Source organism: Mastigoproctus giganteus, chromosome 1, assembly GCF_048544385.1.
Source record: "Mastigoproctus giganteus isolate SK-2022 chromosome 1, ASM4854438v1, whole genome shotgun sequence".
NCBI lineage: Eukaryota > Metazoa > Arthropoda > Arachnida > Uropygi > Thelyphonidae > Mastigoproctus > Mastigoproctus giganteus.
In genome coordinates, this window is record NC_143575.1 from 179,535,138 (window position 1) to 179,562,911 (window position 27,774).

General features: G+C 36.9%; 1 protein-coding gene across 4 annotated transcripts in view; it reads right to left on the minus strand.

Annotated features, from left to right (window-relative positions):
• LOC150091330 (four and a half LIM domains protein 2-like) overlaps nucleotides 1–27,774 on the minus strand; it is a 437,588-nt gene that overhangs the window by 118,095 nt on the left and 291,719 nt on the right. Inside the window, exon 1 of one of the 4 annotated variants that reach the window (XM_090375209.1) lies at nucleotides 20,357–20,453. The exons of the other annotated variants lie outside the window; for them this stretch is intronic. Coding sequence (XP_090231335.1) covers nucleotides 20,357–20,362 — 6 coding nt within the window. The 5' untranslated portion in view covers nucleotides 20,363–20,453. Of the gene's footprint in view, nucleotides 1–20,356; nucleotides 20,454–27,774 lie in introns of those variants that run through there. 4 annotated transcript variants of the gene reach the window in all.

A 27,774-nucleotide genomic window follows, 5' to 3' on the forward strand; every position in this document is an offset into this window, starting at 1 on the left:
GTGGAATTCAGGATCATTTAGATGGAAATGAAATTCTGTAGGATACACATCATGGTTTTGTAAAGGGAAAAATCATGTTTAACAAATCTGATTAGCCATTTTGACAGGTCACTCGTGAGCTGGATTTAGGGAATAATTTCGACACTGTTTATTTGGATTTCAGCAAAGCATTTGACTCAGTCCTACATGGGTGGTTACTTTATAAATTGGAGCAGGCTGGAATCATAGGGAAAATCCTTAGATGGATAGCACGATGGCTTGAGGGCACCAGACAGAGGTTGCGATAAATGGTTATTCCTCAGATTGGGTTAATGTAAGTAGTGAGGTTCCCCAAGGATCAGGTATTGGGACCACTGTTGTTTTTGATCATCTTAAATGACATCTATGAAGAGATGGAGGGCGTGAGGTCTAAACTTGCAGATGATGTAAAGATCAGTAGACTAGTTAATGATCGCCGCCAAGCAGAGCTTCTTCAGAGTGACCTAGATAGACTTTCACGATAGTCAGAAAAGTGGCAGCTATGCTTTAATTCAGCAAAATGCAAAGTCTTATACACCTGGAGAACAGCAACCCCAAAATAATATACTTGGAGTTGAACTAAAGTCAGTAGTGGAGAAACGGGACTTGAGTTACGATACGGTCAGACATGAAGTTGTCCGAGAATTGTGTTCAGGTTGCAATGTTGCATGGTGTCCTATCCATGATTTATCGAACATTTGCTAGTAGAGATAACGACGTCATAATCACAGAAAGGTGATTTTATAAACTTTAAGTGATTAAATTATAAACAATTTTTTTAAAATTAGTACCGAAAAACCGGTATTTTTTGTATCAATACCGGAAAAAAAAATGAAAGGGATCCCGGTATTGTAAGCCCTACGTCAGACAATTAACACACTTGTACTACCCAAGAGGGCACCAAGGCTTTGTAGAGTGGAGAGTTATTGGAGGCAGTATGGATGAGATGTAGATTGAAATTATTTGGAGATTCTCATCCCCTCTGAATGGAGTCATATGCAGAACGTTGAATATCCGGCTAGCATGGCCCAGGTCAATAACTCTTGGGCAGGGTCGAGGCATGTTTCAGATACACAAATACAACCACATAACAGAAACTGTTCGAAGATGCTAGCTTGTTTCGGAGACTTAGTTTTGGTCGAAAACTTGTAAAGATGCTTAATAAGAGTTTCTGATGAGTACTGGTTTAACCTTTTGTTGTCTGCAATGTTTAGATGTTGCTGGCCCGGTGGTTATCAATGTCAAAATTGGCTGAGCTTGGGTTATGAAGGAATTATTTTCTGGTTCTAGTCATTTTGGAGCGGGTACTGTTGGTATGTCAAGTTTGTCAGTGAAATTTAAGTGTAATTTAGTGCTTGTTTACGGAAACATTGCGATTCTGAAAATAATATTCGGATCAGATATGCTTCACGATTAGGTTAACTCTAATGAATGTACATTTTTACAGTTTGTTATCTGGAATACATTTACTTAACATACATTCCGGGAATGATAAGTGGCTGGTTAGATATACAGTAACAGTTGCATAACCTGGTATGTTCAGATTAATGGTGGGCATAATTTAATGATCTGTAATCGTTTATTTCGTTTATTAAAGTAATCGATTAAAATAAAAAAAAAATAAATAAAATTAAAAAAAACTTCATCTCCCCCCCCCCTCAGCCAGTTACATTTATACTTTTTCCATTCGATTATCAAAAATCCATGACAGATTATGCAAATTTCATAATCGATTATGATCTCTTAATTATGCTTATCATTAGTTCAGATTTTGTTATCAGAGACTGAAGTACAGTAGGTGAAGTTATACCTGCTGTCTTATAAATTAACTAATGTTTTACCAATGGCGAATTCGCTGTTGTATGGCAGGTTTGAACTCACGGCCTGTGCATCTGCTCAGGTACAGGGTTGTGCATGGTCTATTAGATAGCGTAGTATTGACATTTAATTAATTTATTGATTTTATTAATTTAAAGTATCATGTCCCAAACTAGAGCAGCAAAGCAACGGGCACAAAGTGGCAGGAGTGCTGTGACTCGGGGGAGAACTGAGGGGGGGGCGATTCTCCAACGCATCAGAGCCTAAACAGATGTGCGACTTGTGAAATGGTTGCCGAACTCTCTGAAACGGAACATGATATTGCTATGGGGGATGTATTTGTGTGTGCGCGATGTAAGAAGTATAAGGAAATCAGGCGACAACGTAGCGTTATGGGCCTATATGAGAGTTTGAAGGACAGGGTGGATGCCCTTGAAAGATCTAAATTGAGGGCCATCAGGCTCTCAGCTGCCCACATCAACGCCAGAGCTTGCACTTGGTCATCACGCAACACAGCGGTGACTATTGTCAGGGAAACGGGAAACATGCTTTGTAAAAAGGATAGGTGGAACAGTACCAGGGTATGTCTGCCAGGGGCAAAGGTTGATGACGTTGTAGAGCGGTATCATCTTTTAAGGGCACAAAAGATGATATAGTTGTACACGTTGGCACTAATGATATTAGGAGACGCAGAATTACTTAACAAGTACAGGTCACTGTTGAACAAAAGCCGAGAATTAGGGTTGAATTTGAAAGTGCCTGCACTTCTGCCCAGACACGATAGAAGGGAGCATATGATGAGAGCCTTGTCGATCAATTCGGCCCTGTAAAGAATGTGCAAGGCTCAAGGGGTAGAATTTTTTTCAGACTGGACTGTACTTGCTAACAGGAGAGACTGCTTCTATAGGGATGGGATACACTTAAATAGAAAGGGTGCAAGAATATTTGCTGATGCTATCTAGGCAGTGTTGGGTGGGTCGAAAAACTGATAGCTTGGGGGATACAAGGACTAACAGTTTAACAGTAGCCTTAGGCAGAGGTGAAGGTGATTCTTGCACAACTTCTATTAGAATAAGTAGCGACCTGGAGCGTGGGGTGTTGGGGGTTTCAGGGACGGATGGCAGTCATCCTGAAATAGGTGGGTATATGGGATGTGTTAGGGTAACTAGGAGTAGGAGCATGCATGCTTGCATGTATACCAATGCTAGAAGTATAGTAAATAAATTTGATGAATTTGAAGCGTTGGTCAAGACATCAAAGGCGGATATTGTTGGGATACCAGAGACGGTGTCACACAGATATAAGGAAAGGATAGACAGGGAGGAGGTATTATGCTGTTAATTAAGAAAAACAAAATCAAAAGAAGTGCATCCAGTTGATATAGATGAACAGTGCACAGTTGAGTCAGTTTGGTGTGACATAAGCACTGCGAAAGCAAAAATAAGAGTAGGAGTGTGTTATTAGCCTAATGACTCGAATCAGTACAATGAACAACTGTACAGAGAAATAGAGTGGGCTAGTAAATCGGAATGTCTTATAACGGGGGATTTTAACTTCCCAGATATTGACTGGAACTTGTGGGATGGTCACTCACACACTAGTCAGTATTTTGTGGATTTATTGGATGATTGTTTTCTGCAGCAGCATGTTCGAGAGGCAACCAGAGAAAGTAATAATCTTGATCTGCTTATCAGCAGTGATCATTCGTGTATTAAGAATTTTCAGATAAAGGAACCACTAGGTGGCAGTGATCACAGTGTACTGATGTGGGATTTACTTAGATTTAATTACCATCAGGGGTAAAGGAAAGGGTTTTTGCTTCCGTAAAGGCGAGTACAGTGGTTTCCGACAGTTTTTAAATTGTGTACAGTGGGATCAACTGACGATGTTACCAACAGTAAATTCTAAGTGGGAAGCATTCAAGGAATTAATCGTGGAAGCTACTAAAAGTTTCATACCTATTAAGAAATATTGTTCAAGGTTTAGGCCTAAAATCCCTAAATGGTTATCTAATGAACTAATGAGACTCGTAACAGAGAAGAAAAATGCATTGGATGGATATAAATTTTCAAGCGACTCAGAAGCCTCTGGCATATATAAGCTAGTCTGTAATCAGGTCACAAAGGAGGTTAGGCAGGCGAAGGCAGGTTACGAGAAATTCTTGGCAAAAGATGCTAAGAAAAACAGCAAGGATTTCTTTACTTATATAAACTCTAAAAGGAAGAGGATGAATCTGATTGGTCCACTTGACATCGATGGTTCGAGTGTTTATGATCATTCTCAGATAGCAAACAAACTGAATGAGTATTTTGCATCTACATTGAGGAATTATTAAGGTTTGAAAATGGCAGAAGGTTATCAAATTGTAGCAGGATACTTAATGATTTTGTAATAACTGAAAGCAAAGTGGAGGAGAAATTGTTGAAGTTAAACATAAGAAAAGCACCTGGGGTGGTTGGGATCTATCCAGTTATATTAAAGGAGGCGACAAAGCAACTAAGCAAACCCTTAGCCATAATTATGAGAGCATCCTTGGACTGGGGGGGGGGGTCCACGGACTGGAGATGTGAAAATGTATCCCCAATTCACAAAGGGGGATCGAAGGGCGACACGAGTAATTACAGACCAGTAAGTTTAACTTCTGTTCTGGGTAAAATAATGGAGTCACTGGTTAAAGATGCATTGCAGGATCATCTAGACAAGACTGCAGCAATAATTCATACACAGCATGGGTTTGTTAAGGGAAAGTGTTGTCTGACAAATTTGATAGGATATTATGATGTGGTTACAAAGGAACTGGATGCAAAAAATAATTTTGATATCATATAATTGGATTTCAGGAAAGCTTTTGACACTGTTGCACATGGAAGACTACTGTACAAATTGGAGCAGAATGGTATTAAGGGTAAATTGCTACAATGGATAAAAGGATGGTTAAGTGGGAGAAGACAGGGTGGTAATCAATGGGTGCTGCTCTTCGTGGACTAATGTTATTAGTGGAGACACACAGGGTTCGCTGTTAGGTCTACTGTTGTTTTGTATATTTATCAATGATATTGATGAAGGTATATCAGGCTTAATGTCGAAGTTTGCAGATGATACAAAAGGTTGACAGGGTTGTTAATGACAGTAATGGCAGTGTTCTACTGCAATAGGATCTAGATAATTTGGGCAGATGGGCTAAGAAGTGGCAACTGAAGTTTAACCTTGACAAATGCAAAGTACTGCGTATGGGTAGAAATAACTCCAGAGAAATGTACCAACTGTGTGGCACTACGCTTAAGGTGGTAGAAAATGAAAGAGACCTGGGAGTAATTGTGTCAGATATGAAGTTTTCTGAGCAGTGCAGACAGGGCAGGTCATGGGGTTTTGTCAATGATATATAGGAATTTTGCTAGCAGGGAGAAGGTGATTATCCCTCTGTATAAGGCAATGGTCAGGCCACGCCTTGAGTAGTGCGTACAGGTCTAGAGGCTTCATTTTAGGAAGGATGTAGATTTACTTGAGCGTGTACAGAGAAGGGCAACAAGATTGGTGAGGGGAATGAAGGGACTGTTATCAAGAGAGGCTTAAGTTCTGCAAATTGCAGTGGCTGGAGACTAGGCACCTGTGCGCTGATTGAGGTGTATAAGGCCTTGAATGGGTTGAGCACGCTGAATTCTGATGGGATCCTTCCACTTGTTCAGATTACGAACCTAAGGGGGCATAAATTCAAATTAAGAAAAGACAGATGTAGAATAGATGTGCGGAAATTTGTCTTTAGCCAGCGGGTGATTGATTGCTGGAACAAACTTCCATCTGTCGTTGTGGAAGTTGATAGGTTGAATAAATTTAAGGAGGAACTGGACAGGCATTTGGAGGGAATGGTGTGATTTTTTTTTTTTTGGTGATAATGCCTAAGCTCATACCCTTGCTTTCTTGCATCACATGCCACTACTACTACTACCACCACCAATAATGATATTAAAGTATGTGTAAGAAAGGTTGGCGAAAGTGTTAATGAAGAAACTTTTAAAGCTAGTCTGATCGCTTTAAATGCGATTTACTGATACAATGAATTTTACCGAGAGAGAAAGAAAGAGAAAAAGAGAGAGAGAAAGAAAGAGAAAAAGAGAGAGAGAGAAAGAAAAAGAGAAATTCACATAAAACAACCGAAACTCAGTTCTTACTTTAAGAAAAATGAGGCCATAGTGTCTGAGTCCATGCAGAAATAAACTGTTCAGTTTTTAGTTTATTTATACGTGGTTTATACTAAGGAGAAAATATTTGCGACTGTAGAACACGAATTATGTTGAAGAGAGGGCAAGACGTGTACAGAGTGACGAGGAGGGGGAGCTGCCTTTTGTTTTTCTATTTGGTAATAATTTTATGCTTTGTTAAAAGTGATCTGAAAAAATATCTATGCTTTCTAGGCAAATATTTCTAATTTTATTTCTTTTTTGAAGCTTGTGTTTTGTGCAACACATACGAAGGTTGATAGGCCTGTCGTCTGTTCGTGGGGGTTGTACGAACGTAGCTAAGACGCACAACGAGGACTTAATGAATATCGTTTAGCGTAAAGATTCAAATAAACTTATTTTTCATTATAAGTTGACATCAGCGTATGTTTAAAATTGTTCACGGAAAAAAACCCCGAAATATAGGTTTATCACTGCTATAAATTCGTGACGAGTTCTGCAGGATGTATTATACATTCTGAAAACGGCTTACCTTGATTTCGGCTCATTTTCCACGTTATCTCATCATTCCAGTATTTTGTAGCCATACGTATTCGCCTAATTTATCTACACCAGTTTTATATATCAAAGGACTAAAGCCAACTTGAGATTCATTGAAATGGCACTGATGCCGCGTTCCCCTGCTGACAGGTATTTCCGTGCTTTGTTAATTAAAGGGTTAAATCATTGTCATGAATATGCTGTCGGGAAGAAATTTAGCATTCTTGCAAATTAAAATCCCCAAAACACAAAAAAACACACAAAAAACACACCACAAATATCGAAGAGCCTCCGTAGCCGAGTGGTCAACACCGGGACACAAAAGTGCACGCGCTTTGAGTGATGGTTGTTCAGGCGCGTGACTATTAAATATATATATAATGTTCTTGCGCTTTCTTTTTAAAACAATATTTAAAATATAGCCCCCGAAAAATAATGTGCGGCAGTGATTATGCATGTAGAAGATTAAAATTTAGTTATAACGATATATCTTTCGACAAAAACGGCTTATCGAATTAGAACAGAGTTAATTTTTTGTTCACGTTATTCAGACTTCTGGTGGATAACGTTACCTCTATATCTCCAGTTAGTGAATAGAGGGAGTGTGAGCAGTGTCTATACGGGGGGGGGGATTTCCGAGGACATGTAATGTTAAGGAGCTGAGTATTCTTGCTGTGTGTACACCATAACCGAAATTTTCATCAATTTATACGTCTCCTCCTCCACTTTCACGTCATCTATTGAATGTATCAAGAATAGACAAACTAACAGAAAAAAATATCTAAAAAAAAAATATGAACCTCCCATAAACTTCCTTATTCTTTTTACAAATATATGTCGTCTTAGTTCCAGTTATGTCCATAACTGCCTGCAATCTGCCAGGTCCCACTAACTTTTTCTCGGTTATCTCGTCTGTTTTCTCTATGATTTCCTTTCGCTTCAAAGTGGTACACGTGTGCATATGTTTTCTATGATATTCCTTTTGTCAGGAGACTTATAATTTGGAACCCACTGGCTTGAAATTTCTCTGCCTAATTCATCTGTTGCCTTTATCGTTCTCCCAGCTATCATTCTCCCACCCAGAACTAGACTTCATTTTTATGAAAACTGACTTTCTCCAGTTTCCTTTATATTTTAGAGAGGAATATATGTTCATGATCATATTTTAATCCTCAATCTGTTTATTCAAAGTGATATGTAAATCTCAGTTCGTTTTCTCAGGTACTCCAAAGACTAACAGATGAAAAGGACACTGCATGCTTTGTAATGAGTGCAATGAATCATGATTCACATTCTTGATATGACAATTTACAGATTGGTTTCTGATACCTCGCTTCATTCCTGATTTGAGTGCTCCTCCTCCTCCCCTCCTTGAACAATGTCAACACTCAGTCTCCTTAGTATAGCAGTGTATGTACACAATAAAGACACCTGTAACATTATTCAATAAACCCTCCGAAATCTGTTTATTGCATGCTTTGTAATGAGTGCAATGAATTCACAGGTTGACAATTTGCACAGATTGGTTTCTGATACCTCGCTTCATTCTTGATGAGTGCTCCCCTTTCCCTCCTTGCACAATGTGAACACGCAATCTCCTTAGTATAGCAGTGTACTGCTGTTATGTCCACAATAAAGACAAACCTGTAACACATTATTATTTTCAATAATAACCTCCAAAATCTGTGACATCTCTCCCAAGGGAAGAGAAAAAACAAACAAACAAACAAAACAACGCCCTGTTCGTTCTGGAATACGAATTTTAAAACTCACATCTATTATCAAATCCACAAGCCTTATTTGCCTTTAGGCTCAAAAGGTTTTCTAATCACTCTTCTGTAATTTCAATATCGGAAATTTCGAACTGCTCGTCCTCAGTATATAGTTTTCGCCTGTAAAGATCGAGGCGCTGATAAATTGAATATTCTCCTGTTAAATTCAACAGCAGCAATAGGTGAGTTATATATGATTACTCCACACCCAATTACAGAAGAATGATTTATTATTTTCCATTTGTATTCACATACATAAATCTTTTACTTCGTTGTTTGCTCTCTTAGTCCATGACTTCCCATACTCGGCCATTGCCTTTTCTAGAGCACTATCACCTCCGTAGCCGAGTGGGCAGGAGCGGGAGTGCAGTAGCACACGCTCCTTGAGTAGACAGGGGTTCAAGCCCCTGACTGCTGAATACGGTCGATCTGCCAACCCGCACTGGACCAGCGTGGCAGATTATGGTCCATTTCCCTCAGCATGAATTGTTGAGGAGGCTTCCATCCTGCAGTGGGTTGATAATGGCTGCACTTTACTTTACTTTTATCACAGATCAAACGTGTAGCTTTTTGAGTCTTCGGTCATTGCTCTAACTTTTCTTTGCCATATTTTTCTGCTCTGCTGAACTGACCAGCTCCGTATTCAGCCATCGCACCATTCTCATTATATTTTCTTAATGGTATATATGCATTGAAGCCTTCTGGAACTATTGTTTATAAGATATTCTATAATTGTAATGTATTCGCCCTCCGAACTGCACAATTGACGACCATATAGCACCTTAAACTGTCATGGTCTCCTTTCTTGAAATCAGAACTGACACCTTTCCCTTTAACGACTATGACCTTTCATCTCATCATGCAGCATTGGTTAGGTTAGAGGTATTTTGCTCATCACGGCAACTAAAGCTAGGATCCTTTAGTGTTAGTGTGTTTTTTTTTTTTTTTTTTTTTTTTTACTAATTTGCTTTTGTCTTTAACTCCAATACATGACATCTTAAATACCTCTGCTGCAGCCAGCCTTTATCTGTGTTTGTTTTTAAGGGACATTTCTCATCCTTATTCAGTAATTTTCTTATATCCTGTTCATGTTTAATTGTTTAAACCTCTGTGTATTTCTATATATCTTGTAACTACACTGGTGTTCAAAGAAAATGCATCAACCCTTTAAAAAAATTGTAATTGTCATCCGAATAACGTAAGTATATGGCAATATTTCTTACAGATTGCATCAGATAATATTGACACGCGTAGGTGATGACGTAATATTGCATCAGATGTTACTTTAGGTTATATAAGCAACCTCTGCAAGAGTTGAAGTCATTCTTTGCTTATTGTTGTTGTTTATTAGTTGTTGGCACATCTGCTTTTGTGTCCATAATGCACTTCCTTGCTTGTGTCAGGATGGAGAGTTACGTGCAGTTGACTCCACGAAGAAAGAGCGCTATTGTTGCTTTACGTTAAGGATGTTCTTCACGTCACATTGCTTATAGTGTCTTGTAATCAAAGTCAAAAAAGCCAAAGCATTTTATTTTTTGGCGTGCTCCAGGGTTTCCCCTATTCGCCGCTGAAAGTAATCTATACATTGTGTACAATTTATAACAACTATATAAAATGATTAATTATACATAAGACTATATACAGTGATGATACATAAATAAATACTGGGCTTCACAGTCCAGCAGACTGATCAAGACACAAAGAAACAGCCTAGCATTTGACTGAACCTCAGGATTAGGAATACGTTTTCTCCGTTTAAACAATTTCTCTGCATAGGTGGAGAAGGCAGTATAATATTCAGAACAGTTAGCCGATCTTGGCAGTTCAGAGCAGTCAAATACATTTGTGGGAAGTTGAAAGTCCAGTCTTAAATCATCGTACAAGGGACAATGAGAGACGGGGCGCTCAACAGTTTCTTGAACACCCCAACTACAGAGAGAAGTGTTACTTAATCCTAGTGAGAACAATTTAAAGTTAAGACTGCCATGACCGGTATATAAAAACGTAACGTATAAGCCAGGATTAAACTAGTCCATTTTCTTGTCGTAATCAAGAACTTCGGGAAAAAAAACTTAAAGGTCTCCCTACCCAAAGTAGAGGTAGACCAGGTATTTTGCCACGCTTTACAAGTGGTTTTCAACCGGGGTGCCGCCACAACATTCTTGGGGTGCCGTGTAATTTGGGTTTAAGTTACTTAAAGTTATTGTTATTTTTTAATTTATACATTTCTTTCATTATAAAACGGTGTACGGTATCCATTGTACCTTATTTTTTTAATTTTGTGGTGATCTATAATTGATCTTTATTTAGTACATCTATATAAAGAATAAAATTATTATATAGGTATATGTTAAAAGGTCGAAATCACTGTGTTAAGTATTTATGGTGCATTTATTTATCCTTCCACAAATTAAATAGATAAAATGGCTTGTTAGTTTCACTGACTCATTTGAGCACAGTATCCGTATTTATAACTAACGAAATCATAGGAATTTAGTTCTTTGCTTTTATTCATGCCATGGTGTTTGTGACACTGCTGTCATGAATGTCACTGAATGGAGAAGTTGTTACTCAACGATATGTCTAATTATTTGTGTTAACCCATGGCCACGACTATTCAGGTTGATGGGTACTACTGCATTGTTTATTTTCCCAAAGTCTTTGTAAACATCGAAACACGCAATAAAGGATTTAATAATAATAATAATTTGAATAAACAGTTATTAAATAAGATACAAGTTACTTCAATATTTTAAGAAATATTTAGCATATCCTTACACACTAGAAATTCGTGTGTTATCTGAATATAATTAACGGAATCCTAGAAAAGTATTCTCGGCTTATTTTCATGTAAATGACACTTGTTACTGCGTTGTGCTCGGAAAAAGTTATCCGCATATTCCTAATAAATTCTCACTAAGATAAGATAAAGGCATTACTGTTATCTCACAGCATAGAGAGACTAACAAAATTATCTGTTTCTGTGTAGTTCGCTATCGGTAGAGAAGTTCATATGTAACTAATTGTTTTAAACGGGGAACTGTGCTCTCTACGTTATCGTGGGAATTATTCTATCATGAATATTTTGCATATTGCAATAACTATTCGTAAACTTACCGAGATGATAGAAATTTGAATCTTCAGACCACTTTCTCCCACGCACTGCATTCACTGACCCACTTCTAGTCGCAACGTCTCCCAACAGTACAGGAACGGCAATCATTAAAGAGTAAACCAGATGACAGCCATCTACTCGTCGATGCCACACCCAGGTGAGAGCGTAGCCGTCGATGATCGGTTTACCTGCTCACTTCCTCATCTATAATAGAAACGGCCACTACGCCATCCGACGGCAAGCTGGACAATGACAGGGCCTTGCGTGCCATACAAAATACGTACAGTTACATGCAATGGCGGGATGACAATTAAGATATCATATTCTCCTCGCAAGTAGCAGAAGAAAACTTGAGTCGAGTTGGAAAGCAGTTTCTCACATATTACAGTTCCAAGATTTCCAGATGACTGAATTTCTCGTTCGAATATACAACTAGTGTTTGTATTATACTGATATAGAAGTTCATTGTTTATTATTCTTTAAACGTGCAACGATGAACTTAATAGGTAATGTTTATTTATTATTATTCATTAACTCATAGGATATAATAATACTATGAGTTAATGTGTAATAATAAATAAACATTGCCTATTAGCTCATAGTACTATAACTATGAGTTATAGTACTATAACTCAGTAATTCCAGTTTCCTTTCTTTCAAGGTGTTATCATCTCTTTCTCTCTCTCAATAGTTAGAAACATTTCCATACATCATTTAAATCGATTGATTACGTTTTTCAAAGTAAAAGTAATCTATGAGAGAAAACTAAAGCGATACGATGTAACGCGTCAATAAAAAATCGAGAATTTTTCTATGTGTATTCAACTATTACAGCAATCTTTGCTTTCATAACCAACTTTCTGTATTCGTGCACTCCGTGAATTATTTTCATAACACAGACTGAAGCATTTATTGGATCACATTGTCCTCAGTTGTACACATAAGATCAAAGGAAATAGTACAGTTGGGCACCGCACAGACGAGACAGGAAGCGGTCGTTAGTGAAGCGTTGATTTCAGTTTTAATTTCTGCAAAGGCTGCAATTGGTTACCCGTGAACATGATATCACTACTGATATGTTATCATTTTTGTTTTTATAATTAGATATTTTATTATTAATTACACGAATAATCTTACACTAGCACACGTCAGAGTTTACAACTAATGATTTTGACAAGAATACAATCATTAATCGCATTTAGAGATCATGTGGGTTCAACCCAAACGCGCGCTATGCTACTGCACGTCGCATAAAGTGGAACGGCACAGAACATATGATCACGCGATAAAATTAATCCTTCTATTGATTGAGTAATATATGGTATTAGAGCAGGCCTGGGCAAACTTTCTGACCGAAGGGCCACATTAGGAATTCAAAAAGAAGGCGGGCCGCACGTAAAAAAATATTTTTAGATATATATTATTTGTTATGAAGAAATATAACAAATTATTCTTTAACAACCAAGAATTTAATGAGATGAATGGAACTGTTTTACATCTTTTAACATTTTTTAATTTCAGGGATTAATTTTGTAGTTGAGATTCTTAAAACTGCTTGTAAAATGTTCATCGGTGATGCTTGATTGTAAAGAATTTAGATTCATGATGGAAAATGTTTGTTCACATATATAGGTTGATCCAAAAATAACCAACATTTTTCGGGCAAAATCTTTAAGTTCGTCGAATTTGTCCGAATTAAGAGTATTGTAAAATTTACAGATTTCCTCACGACGGTGCAATTCCCTTAAATCGGCATCACACTGCAAATTTACAATCTGAAGTTGTGGTTCACCCGGTGCACTATCAATTTCTATTGAAAATGGGTCGCGCACTGTTGCCAAACTTGTCTCAATTTTTCGGAAGTTGCCAAATCTTCGCGAAAAGTCGTCATTCAGCGCGTTGATAATTTCACAATATTTTTCAAATTTATTTTTTCTGGAATCTTCAGCAACTTCATGGTTGGAAAGTGGTCTACCTTGTTAATCAATAAATGGCGAAGGAACAACTGGAGTTTTAATTGAAATCCATTCAAACTTTTTACCATATCATGGGCGTATAAATTTTTCCCTTGTAACACGGTGTTGAAAGTATTTAAGTGTCACGATGTGCAAGGTAAACGCAAAATCACAAATCCAGTTATTATCAGTTAATTCGGGAAAGTCCATAATATTTTTCAGTTTTAAAAATGCAATGTCATCTTTAAGATCCCATACTCGTCGAAGAACTTTTCCTAAGCTAAGCCATCGAATTTGGCTATGATAAGGAATATCTGTGTACTCTGATTCAATATCTTGAATTACATAACACATTTTTACATAATACTTGATGTGTAATACAATGAACTGTAATTAAATTATAATCAGGATAATTTTCACAAATTTTAACCTGAATTTTCTTTAACGCTCCAACATTTTTACCTGTCAAACTTGGTGCTCCGTCAGTTGTTACGCTAACCATTTTGCTCCATTGTAAATTATATCTTGTTAAGCATTTCTCAACTTTTTCAAATATATCAGCCCGTTGTTTGGTCTTTAAGAGATCCCATTGAAAGAAGCTCTTCAATAATTTCAAAATTAGAGGTACATTCACGTATGAAAATTAATAACTGTACAGTATTCTTTTGGTGGGTACTTTCGTCGAGAGCTATCGAGTACCATGAGGCCGCCGTAGCCTAGTGGTCAGGCGCGCGGGTGCATAAGTACGTGCCTCGAGTGACCGGGATTCAAGCCCGTGACTGCTGAATACGGTGCTGTTTCTTGTATTCTCTCTATCTTGTGAACTCCTCTGACCGTTTGGTCGTCCCGGAGTATAAACAGAAAATTTATTTATTTTATGTTATGGATTCTAATACTGATAATAATTGCTCATTCAAATTTGTATCGATATATTCAATAAATAAATAAATATTCAATAAATTCAATTAAGAAGAATATATATTCGATATATTCTTCTTACTACGGTTCGCCGAGATAAACTTATATTCTCAAATTTGTGTTTAATGTCCGGACATAATTCCACAAGCTTCAGTCATACATTCTTTAATATAGCCTCCATCAGAAAAAGGCTCCTTGCTTTTTGCAATTATATGAGAAATAACAAAACTTGCCTCTATAGTAGCTTCTTGTTCCTTAGTTAGCCGCGTAAACACATTTTGTTGTCTAGATAAATTTTGAATCATCCATCAGCAGTTTCCTTTCCCGCTTCCGGAGTTAAATTGGCACCATATTCGGAACGTTTAGTAGTGAAATGTCTTAATATTGTATTCTTTCAACACAGATACTCTCCCGGCAGATGAGACAAAGTCTTGTTATTTATGTTAGCAAAAAAATTGTGTGTTCCACTCTTCATTGAAGACACTATTTTTAAAACGGCGTAAATATTATTTTTATCGCTGCTGGCACCAAGATAATAACCGAAAATAACTAACTGCGGGATGACCGTCAGAGAAAACAGATTGGAACTGCGGCCGGTCAGCAGTCTTATCCTATTACTCCGCCACCGCAGCAAAGCCGTTGTAATCACCGGTTGTCTGTTACCGTAGTTTCGCGCTGTTCGTTTATAATTATTTTATTTTTTTATTTTATTAATAACAGGATACACAACAGGTAACCATTAACAGTGTATCTGAGATTAGAACAATAAACATAATAACAATAATATGAAATCCAACAGGAAGATAGACATTGATTTAGATTCAAATATTATGTACAAAATTCAAAATTCATATGTACAAAAGAGGATTGCATTAAGTTATCGGTAATACAAGTAATAATTAATCAGAGAAGAGAAAAACAATAAAACACGTAACACTAATAAACTACAATAATTAGATCAGAGCTAGTCACTTTGCAGTTTAAGAGAAGAGGCAAACTTGTGGATGGAGTTCAGTGATTGGAAGTTGTCAAAGAAGTCAATGAGAGGGTCATTTGCTGATTTTCTGATTCTATTCACTGGACTGAACTTCATAAAGTCCGTGGTGGCCGAGTCAAGGCGAAACAGTGTAAGGTTCCTGACTTGTCTGCAAGGAGCACTGAAGTTGATTTTGCTAAGGATATCAGATGCTTCATAAGTTCCAGTGATTACGTTGGCTAGAAGGGTGATGTCAGCAGTAACTCTTCTGGTGCACAGAGGCCTCAGATGAAAGTAATCACCAGCGATTCATAATACACTGAGTGATAGAATAGTGGATTGCGGTACGTAAGGTAACGGACAAAAATGTTTTTGGACTGCTTCAATTTTGTTGGTTAAAGTCTTTGTGTGAGGATTCCAGATGGGTGAACTGAATTCAAGGATTGGCAGAACAATAGTTTTATAAAGGATAACCGCATATCTGTAGTTTTTGAACTTGTATGTGTTCCGTTTGATGAATCCCAGTGTTTTGAATGCTAGTGATTTTAAGGACATGAGCATCGAATTTAGCACTGCTGGAGAAGAGAATCCCCAAGTCGTTAACTTGGTCACACCTTTCGATGATCACAGAGTTAATACTGTACTCTGTATTTATTAGTTGTGGAGATCTGCCGGATGAGAAAGATTACTTTTGCACTTTCGCAAAGTAATCTTTCTCTAATCGCAAATTATACCGTTATAAAAGCGCCCGTTGGCTCGTTCCAGTTCGCGCATAATTTCAAATTCATCTCAATTTGAACAATACAGAGATAAAACAATTTACAAGTCGACAAATTCTATAATGTATTACGTATACAAATTTATTTTTCAAAAAGGCGTCGCAAAAGGCATAAAATAAGTAAACTTTTTTCGAAAATACAATTAAAGCTCGCGGGCCGCATGTGGCCCGGGCCTGTATTAGAGGGTTGACTACAGTCGATCTTGGATAATTGTTAATTGTCCAATTCGAAATATTCGCTGTTTCTAATTATATTTTTATCCTCTGAACTTCCTATTTCATATAATGTAAATGAGTCGGTAAGCAATTTGGAGTTTATATTGCTGGATAATTCTAAGTCAGTCATGCAGTTTTTAATTAGGAATTTGCCGTGCCATACTTTGTTACCAGTTACTTTGTTTCTTGGAAAAGCACCCGTTTTCTCAGTGATTAAAATTCTTCTAGTAATGCACCAAGTTTTGAGATCGGTACGCTCCGTACATCGAGAGCAAAGGAAACAATCGTCAACTGAGTTTTGTCGCTTGTACATGCCACAGGCTGTACAAGCAACGAATTCACGAAAAATGTCACATGCATGTGTGTGTCATGATTTCCTTGGCCAAGGTATCGTAAGTGGTCTTGTAATAGCCATTATTTAGGTAAAATTTGAACTTAAATATTACAAAATTAATTTACAGTATATTACAGAAATTAAATTTGTTGGGCGAGACGGCATACGCAAAACACCGAAAAAATAAAAATTTGGAAATTTAGTCTTTTAGCCAGTTTTTAGTGGTAGTGTTCAGCTATTACAGCTTGGCAAGCTAATATACAACAGTCGCTAATGGGCCGCTGATATTACACGAAAATTTCGAATACATCGGCACTTCAATTCCTTATGTGGACCATTAGTGACTGCGGTAGTTACTAAAATACTAAAAAATCAATTTAGTTTTTATTATTGTTAACACAATGCTAAAAAATAAGATAGTAAACATTTATTATTACATCAGTGTATAATGTTATTGATTACATTTGCAGATTTGCAATCTGATCCACATTGTATTATGTGCGCTTGATTGTGGAAATTTAATGAAGTCCAAGGAAAGTGACGGAATTCTGACTCTCAAATTCTATAATTGCTTTAAGAAATTTTAAAATTTTTTTTAAAACAACGCATATATTGAAAAACTTAAGTCTTATTTACAAGTTCATATTTTAAGATATTTTTGACATGTATGACAAAAATATATTTTAAGGAAATTATCAGTTTGCTATTGTGGTAATTTTTAATTCTGGTTTAATGTTAATTTATAAAAAAAAATTAAAATAACGATTAAGATATGCATTTTTTGCATATTTCCACTATACTATGAAGATAATGAATACATTAAGAAATGCTAAATTTTAAATAATTTATTGCCTTTTTTTCGAAACATTTCCTTGGAGGACTCGTTTGTGTCAGATGGTGAGACTTAATTATGAGCCAGCTAGAGGATTAACAAAGTATTTCAGAAATTTAAATAAACTATTACCAAAACTTTATCTACTAGTGAATTTAAAATTAAGCTATTGGAGTTACCGGAAAGAATTTAACTTGAGAAATACTTCATAAAAGTTAATTAAATATACAAAACATTGTAGAAATTAATTTCACAAAATTACTGAAATAAAATTAAAAAATTACTGAAATTAAATTTAAACAAATTGAACAAAATATTCTACCAGACACCTGATCCTAATTTCCTTTAATTTAATCACCGTAGCTAACTTAAAACACGCTTCAGCCCGCACAGCATGTAAATCTACCAGTGAATAAATACATATTTAATTGTATACACATAATGTACATGAAAAACCGAATCATTAAGTAAGAACTAGCGAACGTACCTGATTAGTCGATGCTTCAAAAATTTCTCCTTGTGTATCAAAATTATGTGTAGTGTCAGTTAATATTTTTTTTTTTTTTTTTTTTTTTTAATCAGCAGTTAAATACCAAGTTTGTTCCAAGCAAATACAACTTTACTCTTCCGTTAATTTTTTTTGGAGGACGTTTAACCACATGATTTAAAAAGAATGATTTCCTGTTATCCTTTCATTCAATATTGCAAATTCACGTGTTGAAAAAGCTCTTTGGATTTTATATATATAAAAAAATTACAATAGTATGTAAGATAAGGATTTAAACAGTACTTAAAGTACAATAAAAGCTATACCATAGCGCCCTAAGACCAAATTAATATGCATACAGAGTTAACCTTTAGGCCTAAAAAGAAGATAAGATTTTAGAATATACATTATAAAAGTATACCTTGTGAGCCATGTGGCCAAAAAACTTAGATAGCTTAAGCTAGTTTTAGTTATACCCCATAAACAAACAAATGGTTAATAAAATAAATGCAAGAAAAATAAATTAAACAAAATGATGATAATGAGAAATTATCGACATTAGGATACATTGAATTTTGAGTTTACGAGGATGTAGGCGAAGGCTATCTGTTTCTGTTTGTTATCTGCTAGATTAGCTAGTTCAAATGATCCAAATGTTAAAATTTAGCAGCAAAACTGGCAAAATAATAGCATGCATATTAATTTGGCCTTAGGGCTCTATGGTATAGGTTTTATTGTGCAATATTGTACTTTAAGTACTATTCAAATCCTTTATCTTAAATCCTTATGTTACATATTATTGCAATTATTTTACAGACTGATGTAATGTTTAATCAGTAATTTGATGGCATTAATCTGATCTGGGACTCTTTTCCTACTTTTCTTGCAATTCCATTCAAACATTTTAACTTTTAATTTATATTAAGATTTGAGAACAACGTTATCGTTCACTTTTGAAACTGTCGTAAGAGACAAAAGTCGTAAAGTGATGAATAGACTTACATCAAAAATAGATCACTTTATTCAATCAGAGTCAATATGCTTCTTATGGCAGAGCGGCTCGTGACATTGCACATCCGAAATGCCAAAGGATACTAGCCCAGCCATTACCTGATAGCCATCCTGGGGTGGAAATGGGGACGCCAGGGAATTTGACTTCATTATCATGGCTATATGTCTGCACCTGCTGTGTTGACAAAAGGAAGGGTATTACGTTGCACGCGATGCGAACAAAGCAACCACTGTCTTCTTTAGAGTGCGTAGCTCATTATTTTCTTACTACCAGTGTCATGTGCGTTTTTGCGGCGGAAATATGTCTGAGTCCCATCTTCGGAAAGTGGTTTAAATGGGAAGAGTTAGAAGTAAAATGTCAAAAAAAAAAAAAAAAAAAAAAATTATATATATATATATATATATATATATATATATATATATATAAATCTTAAACCAGGTATAAGGTCATTTAAATTTAATTCGCTTTTCTGTGATAAACAATTATGTCACGGCTAACAACAAGGTTTGGAATCATTTCATTATATTGTATGTGAATAAATACAAAAAAAAAAAAAAAAAAATTCACGATGTCATGTACCAAATTTTCACCCTTTGTTTTTGGGCGACTTTGAAAGGAAAATAATTGTTTAAAGGATTCAAGTAGGTCTATATTAATTGTGGTAGCTATCATCTGAATCCGCTTATTGGAATAATCATTCGATTCTCAAGTAATGCATTCTGGATCGCTGCATCACCCTTCTGAATGTCGAAAGTCAATCTCCTAAAAAAAAAAGTCAATAATGATGTTTGAGACATTTTGCTAGTGCTTTGTTCATTTTGTATCAAGAAATATTTTATGATGGTCTGACTGCATGAACTATTTTGAGTCAGTTCATGAGATGTCAGTATGTAGCGCATCGATAGCTTTTAGCTTTCTTTTTTTTTGGAAACTCCGTATTTCAATAGCTATTCTGTTTACTTGTTTCTGATAGTAATACAGAATTCTGGTATATCCAGAATACCAAATGCCATTCTTATAATTTTCTTATTCTTCAGGACTCTCGTTCTAGTTGTGAATTTTCCTGTAATTTCTTGGTATTTGTTTCACTTTCGCACCCTTCCTTGATGTATCTTTTCTTTATTCTTTTTCGTTTGACTTTGGTAGTTTCCATTAAGTTCAATGACTTTCAGCCTCCATCTCTCTTCCGCGATTCTGATAATACACAAACAAAATACGCTGTATCTGTTATTCCAAAAAAACAAAGTGGAATAAAACGTATAGTAGTATGGAGATCTGTGAATTATTTATCTTAATGTGAGAATACATGGAAAACTTTTGATAGATTAAAAAATTAAAGAAGGAATGAACACGAGGACTTTGCAACAATAAACCTAATCATGTGACTATGCACGATAAGGTACTTACGCTCATTGTGATATCGACACGCCGTCAGCTTGTTGCGATGGTTCACTTTTGGTGCAACGAAAAACGTCAGCTGCTATGGAATGAGTTCTCTACCCTTTCCTGTGATACATATACGAAATGAACAATAATATGTGAAAAAAGGGAGAAAATGGAGGCTGATGTTTATTGCTTGGCTACTGAGTCATAATTCGTGACGTGCATCCAAATGGACGTAGAAAGCTGTCGGCCACTAAAGAAAAATAAACGTTATATTTAGCGTTTGTGCGAATGAAGGAAAGGCCGGTTGTAAAATTCAGAAAAAACTAAAGTCGCCTTGGACTTTTTTCTGACGTAGACTTCCCGACAGCTTCCACTTCCTGAATAAACATTACCAACAGGGGTTGGTATTACATCAGTTATTTACTGTGGCCATAAATGCTTCATCCCATCAACTCTCTAACCTAGTTTCCTACCAGGGATCTGCTGACTAATTCCGTAAAAAATTAATCTTAAAGAAAAGCACAGTAGGCATTCTGCGTGTTTCTATATTTAAAATCAGAGCGGGAGTGCGTGTCATTCCACAAAGGTTGTTTATTTCAACGAGTTCCTGAAAACGAGGAATTTCTCTTTTAAATTCCTCGCTTCTACCTTGTCTGTTTCTAATCCCCTGTTAGTATTGGAGAAACGATTTAATTTTTCGTTCGAAGTTTTTCGCAGCAGATTTATTAAACCTTTGAACTGCGGTGTCTTTAACCAGCTTTACGATAATTAAATTATACATCTATTAAGAAACAACAACAATTTGAACATCCTATTCAAAACAGAATAGCCAGTCTGACACAGTACTGCAACTCTTAAATTTTCATCTTAGATGATTTTAATATTTTCCCCCTGCTATTTTCGACTGGCTGGTGGTTCCCAAATTTCTCCTATCTTATGTTTTTACATATTCGCACTTGCCTGGTACTTGCTGTTGATCTGTTTCGAGAAGTAGTTTCAAAAATTGGCGTATTGTAAGTACTGTATACTAACATTATCAAGTATCGAAAGTTGTTTCTTTTTATAAGTAAGCTACATCTTTGATGAAAACAGTTTTTAAGCAGGGATGGTATGGAATATTTACGGCTATGCATCTAACGGATATTTAATGTCCAATGTTGATTATGGTGGATCAAAATAAAATGATTTTGAGCTTTTATTCGGTATCATAATTTGGGAAATTTTGCGCACATGTTTTACGTCCTCTTTTCTCTAGAAGTTCTGTATACAAAATCTCAGGAGCTAATCCTTGCATTTACGTCCAGCTGTATCGTCACAAAACTGATGTTTGATGTCGCTGAAAGGGCAGTACTGAAATACAAATTCGCACAAGAATTTTCTAATAGTTCCATATCCAATGTTTGAATTCATTTAATTCTACGAACAAGCATTGACTATTGCTCCCTTTCTTCCTTGTTTTTTATTTATTTTTTAAACGAGTTTCTCGCGGCAATGGTCATACGGTGTTCCTCTAGCTATATTTTCCTCAGCGACTATCTTTTCTTTTCTAAGAACTGGTTATGTCGTTTATGAGTCGCTGTTCTTTCCAGTTCCCTCTGAACGCATATGAATTGTATCGATCGGTGAGCGCTACATAAATTAATTTATTTCTATCTCGCATTCGTATAATTGGTTTGCAAATACTGTGAATATGAAATTAAATTTCACAAAACTAGCATGCATTAAACACATTTTAACTTAGGAAATATGGATGGCCTTATTGTATCCCACTTCATCCTTATACAAAAAATGTTCCACATTACCGGAAAAAAGACCAGTTCAGAACATTTATTGCTTCATGCCAAGAAGTGTATTATATAAGAAAGCAAGAAATATTTTGAAATCGAGCGGATTTAATCGAATTAAAACCGCTATTTCAAAATTGGGAAGAAAATTTATGTACATTTTTGGGGATGTGGGAAGCAGTCGATTGCATATTCCTGCAAACAGCATTAATAATGCAATAGACTGCCTCCAGCGTTATCACATTACTGAACCCTCTTGGATGGGATGATTTTAAAGAGCTACGCGTTGTCACTATCATCTACAGACATTTACTGCAGGTAGGAAGATATCCGGCGTTTGTTATAACCGCTTACTAAATTTCAGAAAGAGAAATCTAGCGTGAAACCTTTAAAATAAAATTATATCGGATTAAACTAAATAGGAATTTTGAATAGAAGTTTTCTTGAATTTCATTAGCCAAGAATGCATTTATAAAGTTACAGGCCCTTCGTAGGGAGGGAGGGTTCATATAATAATTCTCAAAACTACTTTCACTCCTTCTAGAGATAATGGAATTAATGCAACAGCAGCAGGACTTGGGCTGGTAGTGTCAGGCCCTAATACTTCTGGTTCTAGAGTAGGGCTGTATACAATTCGTTATATATTTTAATAGGTATAAAATAATAGATTAATATTGATAAGTTATAAAACAGCGAAAACTTAATTATTACATTAAATAAAAGGGAGCTTTTTGTTCAATGGATTTTTTTTAAACATGAGAAGTAAAAATTCGCCTCATCCCAAAAAAACTTCATTCCATAGTTCGTGTGGTTGAATCTCAAATATATATATATATATATATATATATATATATATATATATATATATATATATATAAAAAACTTTCCTGTTTCCAGTAAGCCATTTCTGATATTTTCATCTATTTATGAAGATAAATATGATTGAATAGCAGCGAGTGGTCTTGCTCCAGTTCCATTTCATTAGCAATTCTTTTTAGAATATCTCCCGAGGCAATTAAGGTCATGGGGCTTTTGTGTTTTGCGTGTATTCAATGGACAGGTTCTTTGTTAAAAGAGATATCTGGGTTCTGGGAATTCAAATGTTAGTGGAAAGTTAAACACTTTCGGCCCTGAGGTCAACTGACCTGTACACATTGTCCATAGTCTGGGCTTGAATAAACCAACCTGAATAAAGTAGATGAACACGGAGTCTCAACAGGGCACGATTTTAGATACCAAGACTTCTTATTAACAGATTCATTAAGAGAAGGTTTTACAAAAGTTTTGAGGCGACTAGACGTTTGACTCCCACAGTCTCTCCTCACATTCTATCAATAAAAGAGAACTTCGCTTAGTCTCCATTCAGCCTAAATAGCTTCCCCTCTTTTTTAAAAGAAAGCAGTCGCTACTTCCCACTTCCGTATTCCAGTGCACTGCATCTATTCTCAAAGACACAAGATTGGACCACTGCATTCAGAACAGTTGGGTTTTCAACATATCTTTCAGGAGGGCGAGCCCATCATTATTTTCTACGTTTTTTTTTTTTTTTTTTTTTTTTTTATGAAAACCCCAAACACGAAAGGTATCAAAACCTATTGTACTTAGTACCGTGCATGGGTTGAAGGAGAAGTATGGGGGGAGGGGGGATGCCGGAAACTTTGCTCTAGAGACTAAACATGGGTTTCACCACTTCAAGCCTCCAATAAGCAAAGTGGTGGTATTTCACCGGTTGATGAAAGTCATCTACCACCTACAGGTAGCTATCCTATCTGGTGTGGATGAAAGCAATTGACAAAATGTCATCACTCTTAGGAATATGTTAGGTGTGTGTTAAGCGCAAAGCAACCATGGATATGAGGCGTCAGTTTATTGTGTATGTACTTGCGATTCTTCGGTGCGATTTATGGATAAAAACCCTTGAGTTTCCGGGTGGAGAACCCTGAAACTCTCTCCTGAGACGGAAGAATGATTGTCCTTCAATATAATATCCTACTTACTTTACAATTTATCTTTTAAAAAGAAAGTTTAATTAAAAATGTATATAAAATACAGCACAGATGAAGTCTCAATTAAAAATTAAACTGGAATTATTTAAATATTACTATACACTGATGAGCCAAAGCATTATGACCAGTGAGTCGTTATGTAAATCGAAGCAACTGCAGGTGAACTACGGCGCGTGCGCAGGTCGGGACACTATAAAAAACACCTGATACTGAGCTCCGTTAATCAGTGTTACTCGTTCTTCAGATGGGAAAGGCACGGACTTAAGCGAGTTTGACAAAGGCCAAATTGAAATGGCCAGACGACTGGGTCAGAGCATATCCGAAACGGCACGGCTGGTGGGATGCTTACGATCAGCCGCGGTTAGTACCTACCGAAAGTGGTGCGAGGAGGGAAAACCCACGAACTGCTGACGAGGTGTTGGACGACCACGTCTCATCGATGCTCGAAGTGAGCGAAGGCTCTCCCGGACGGTACGTGGCAAGAGAAGGGCGACTGTGGCGCAACTCGCTGGCAGTTGGAATGCTGGTAAAGGGAGTAATGTGTCACAACACCCAGACACAGAACCCTGCTGAAAATGTGGATGCGTAGCTGCAGGCCGCTCTAAATGCCCATGCTAACCACGGTTCACCGGCGACAGCGCCTACAATGGGCACGCTAGCATCGAAACTGGACCTTCAGTGATTGGAAGAAGGTCGTCTGGTCCGATGAATCACGTTTACTGTTGCACCATGTGGACGGCTGGGTAGGTGTGCATCATTTACCTGGGGAAGTGATGGCGCCTGGATGCACCATGGGACGAAAACAAGCCGGTGGCGGCGGTGTCATGCTTTGGTACTCTGGGTGCAGTCATCTTCCGGGCACTCTGATGTCAACCACCTACCTAAACATCATTGCTGACCAGGTACACCCTTTCATGGCAATGGTCTTCCACTCTGGTGGTGCCGAATTTCGGCAGGATAATGCGCCATGCCACACAGCCCGGATTGTTCGAGACTGGTTCGCGGAACATGAGGAAGACTTGTAGGTATTTCCCTGGATTCTAAATTCCCCAGACATCAATCCCATCGAGAATCTGTGGTTTGTGTTGGAACAGCAACTCCGATCTGCGGCGTCTCAACCACTGACCTTACAGGAGTTAAAGAATTTGCTGGTTACGTATTGGTACCAGACACCACACGACACATTTAGAAATCTTGTAGCGTACATGCCTCGCCGGGTACGAGCTGGTTTGGCTGCACGTGGAGGACCAACATCATGTTAGGTAGGTGGTCACAATGTTTTGGCTCATCAGTATATATTGAATAAAATTATTTATTTTCAATATTTAATCAGTGCAAAAGGGATAGGCGGAATAGAACAAGGGTATGTCTGCTAGGGGCAAAAGTGGATGACATTGCAGAGTAAATATCTTTTATCAGTAGATATCTTTTAGAGATACGAAAGTGATGTACACGTTGGCACTAACGATATTAAGATTATGAAATCTGAGGGGTTACTTAACAAGTAGAGTGCAATGTTAGGAAAAATTCGTGCGAGTTGGGATTAAACACTTATGATTAAATTTGGAAGTGCAATCTCTTCCATACGCGATAGGAAGGAGTATATGTTAAGAGCCTTGTCAATCAATTCGGCTCTGGAGAGAATGTGCAAGGCAGATGAGGTAGAATTTTTCTCAACGTGGTCTGTAGTGGGTAACAGGGGAGACTTTATGCAGGTATGGGATATACTTAAATAGAAGGGGTGCAAGGATATTTTCTGATGCCATCGAGGCTAGACGTGTCAGAAAACTGCTGGCTTTGGGAGATACATGAAGAGAGAGGTAGTAGTTAAAGGCAAAGGAATGGATTATAATTTCAGGAGAGGAAATTACGATGCCTTAAGGTGCTACATGGCTTCTATTACCTGGGTAGATATCTCACAGAGAGCGAATACAGTTGAATTATGGTATACCTTTAAAACATTAATCATAGAAGCCTTGAATGCTTAAATACCATTAAAAATACTCCACGAGGAGGATTCCAAGTTGGATGAATAATGAAGTTGCCAGATTACTTCAGCAGAAAAAAAGACGGCATGGAAAATTTACAGAGCAATAAAAAGTACTGAAGCCTATAACATCTACAAATTTATCTGTAATAGTGGAACAGAAAAGGTTAGGATGGCAAAGGCAGATTATGAGAAATCGCTAGCAAAGAGGGGGGGGGATAAAGAATTCTTCACATATATAAATGCAAAGAGGAGAAACACAAACCAGATCGGACCCTTATGTAATGGACGTGGGATGGTATTAGATACCCCAGCTGAAGTTGCAGATGAATTCAACAGTTACTTTGCATCGATGTTTACAGAAGAAATAGACTGCATAGACTAATCAGAGTTTCCGGGAAAAAAATCCATGCTACCCTAGCCCGACTAACTCAGGCACCTTGTGAAAAAGGCCAATAAAAATTACTCATGTCATCGACGGAACTCAAACTCAGGTCTTTTCAACCCGGTGTGGAGAGGACTGCGATCCTACCAACTGCGCAGCGAGGGCAATGGAACAAGTAATTACATGGGCTGTGTTAGGTTAACCAAGGTAAGAACAAGCGCACCAATACTAAGGGCATAGTAAATAAATTTGAAGAATTTGGAATAATCATTAATTGATCAAATGCAGACATTGTAGGAATATTGGAGACATGTCACTCAGACATAAGAGATGTAGAATTTGAATATGGGGAGTACAATGTGGACAGACAAGACAAGGAGGGGCTGGGATTATGTTCTTGGTTACGAAGTATATTAAATCTAAGGCAGTGCAATGTTGAGTCAGTTTGGTGTGACAAACCTTGAGAAAACGAAAATAAGAGTCGGTAGGTGTGTATGTGTTAGAGACCTAATGACTGTGATGAGGTTTACAAACTACGAGTATACAAAGAAATAGTGAGCCAGTAAATCAGAATGTCTTATAATGGGGATTTTTAACTTTCCAGATATTGACTGGACCTCGAGGTGGTCCTTTACACACTAGCAAAAGTTGTGGATTTATCGACTGACTGTTTTCAACAGCAGCATGTTAGAGAGGCAACAAAAGAAGCAATATCCTTCATCTGATTATCAGCAGCGATTCTTCATGCATTAAGAACCTCCAAGTAAAAGACCCACTGGGCGGCACTGATCACAGTATACTGATGTGGGATTCACTTAAAGATCCAGCTACCATTAGGGGTAAATGGAACGTTTTTTTGCTTTCGTATTGGTGACTACAGTGGTCTCAGACAGATTTTAAAATTACAGTATATGCAGTGGGACCGCATATAATTGATAATGTTACCAATTGAAAATTCTAAATGGGAAGAATTCAGGGTATAATCGGTAGAACCTACTAGGCTTTTCATAATAAGAAATACTGTTCAATATTAGACTTAAATGGATGTCAATGAACTGATAAGACTAATGGCAAAGAAGAAAACTGCATGGGATGCATATAAATTATCAGGAAATACAGAAGCCTGTAGTAACTTCCACCTGATGTCGATGATCCTGTTCAGCTTGAAGACAAACTGATTAGGTATTTTGCATCTACATTCCCACATGAGGAATTCTTTAGAGAAGAAGATGCTAGAAGTTTATCAAACTAACAGGGAGGTAATTGATTTAGTGATA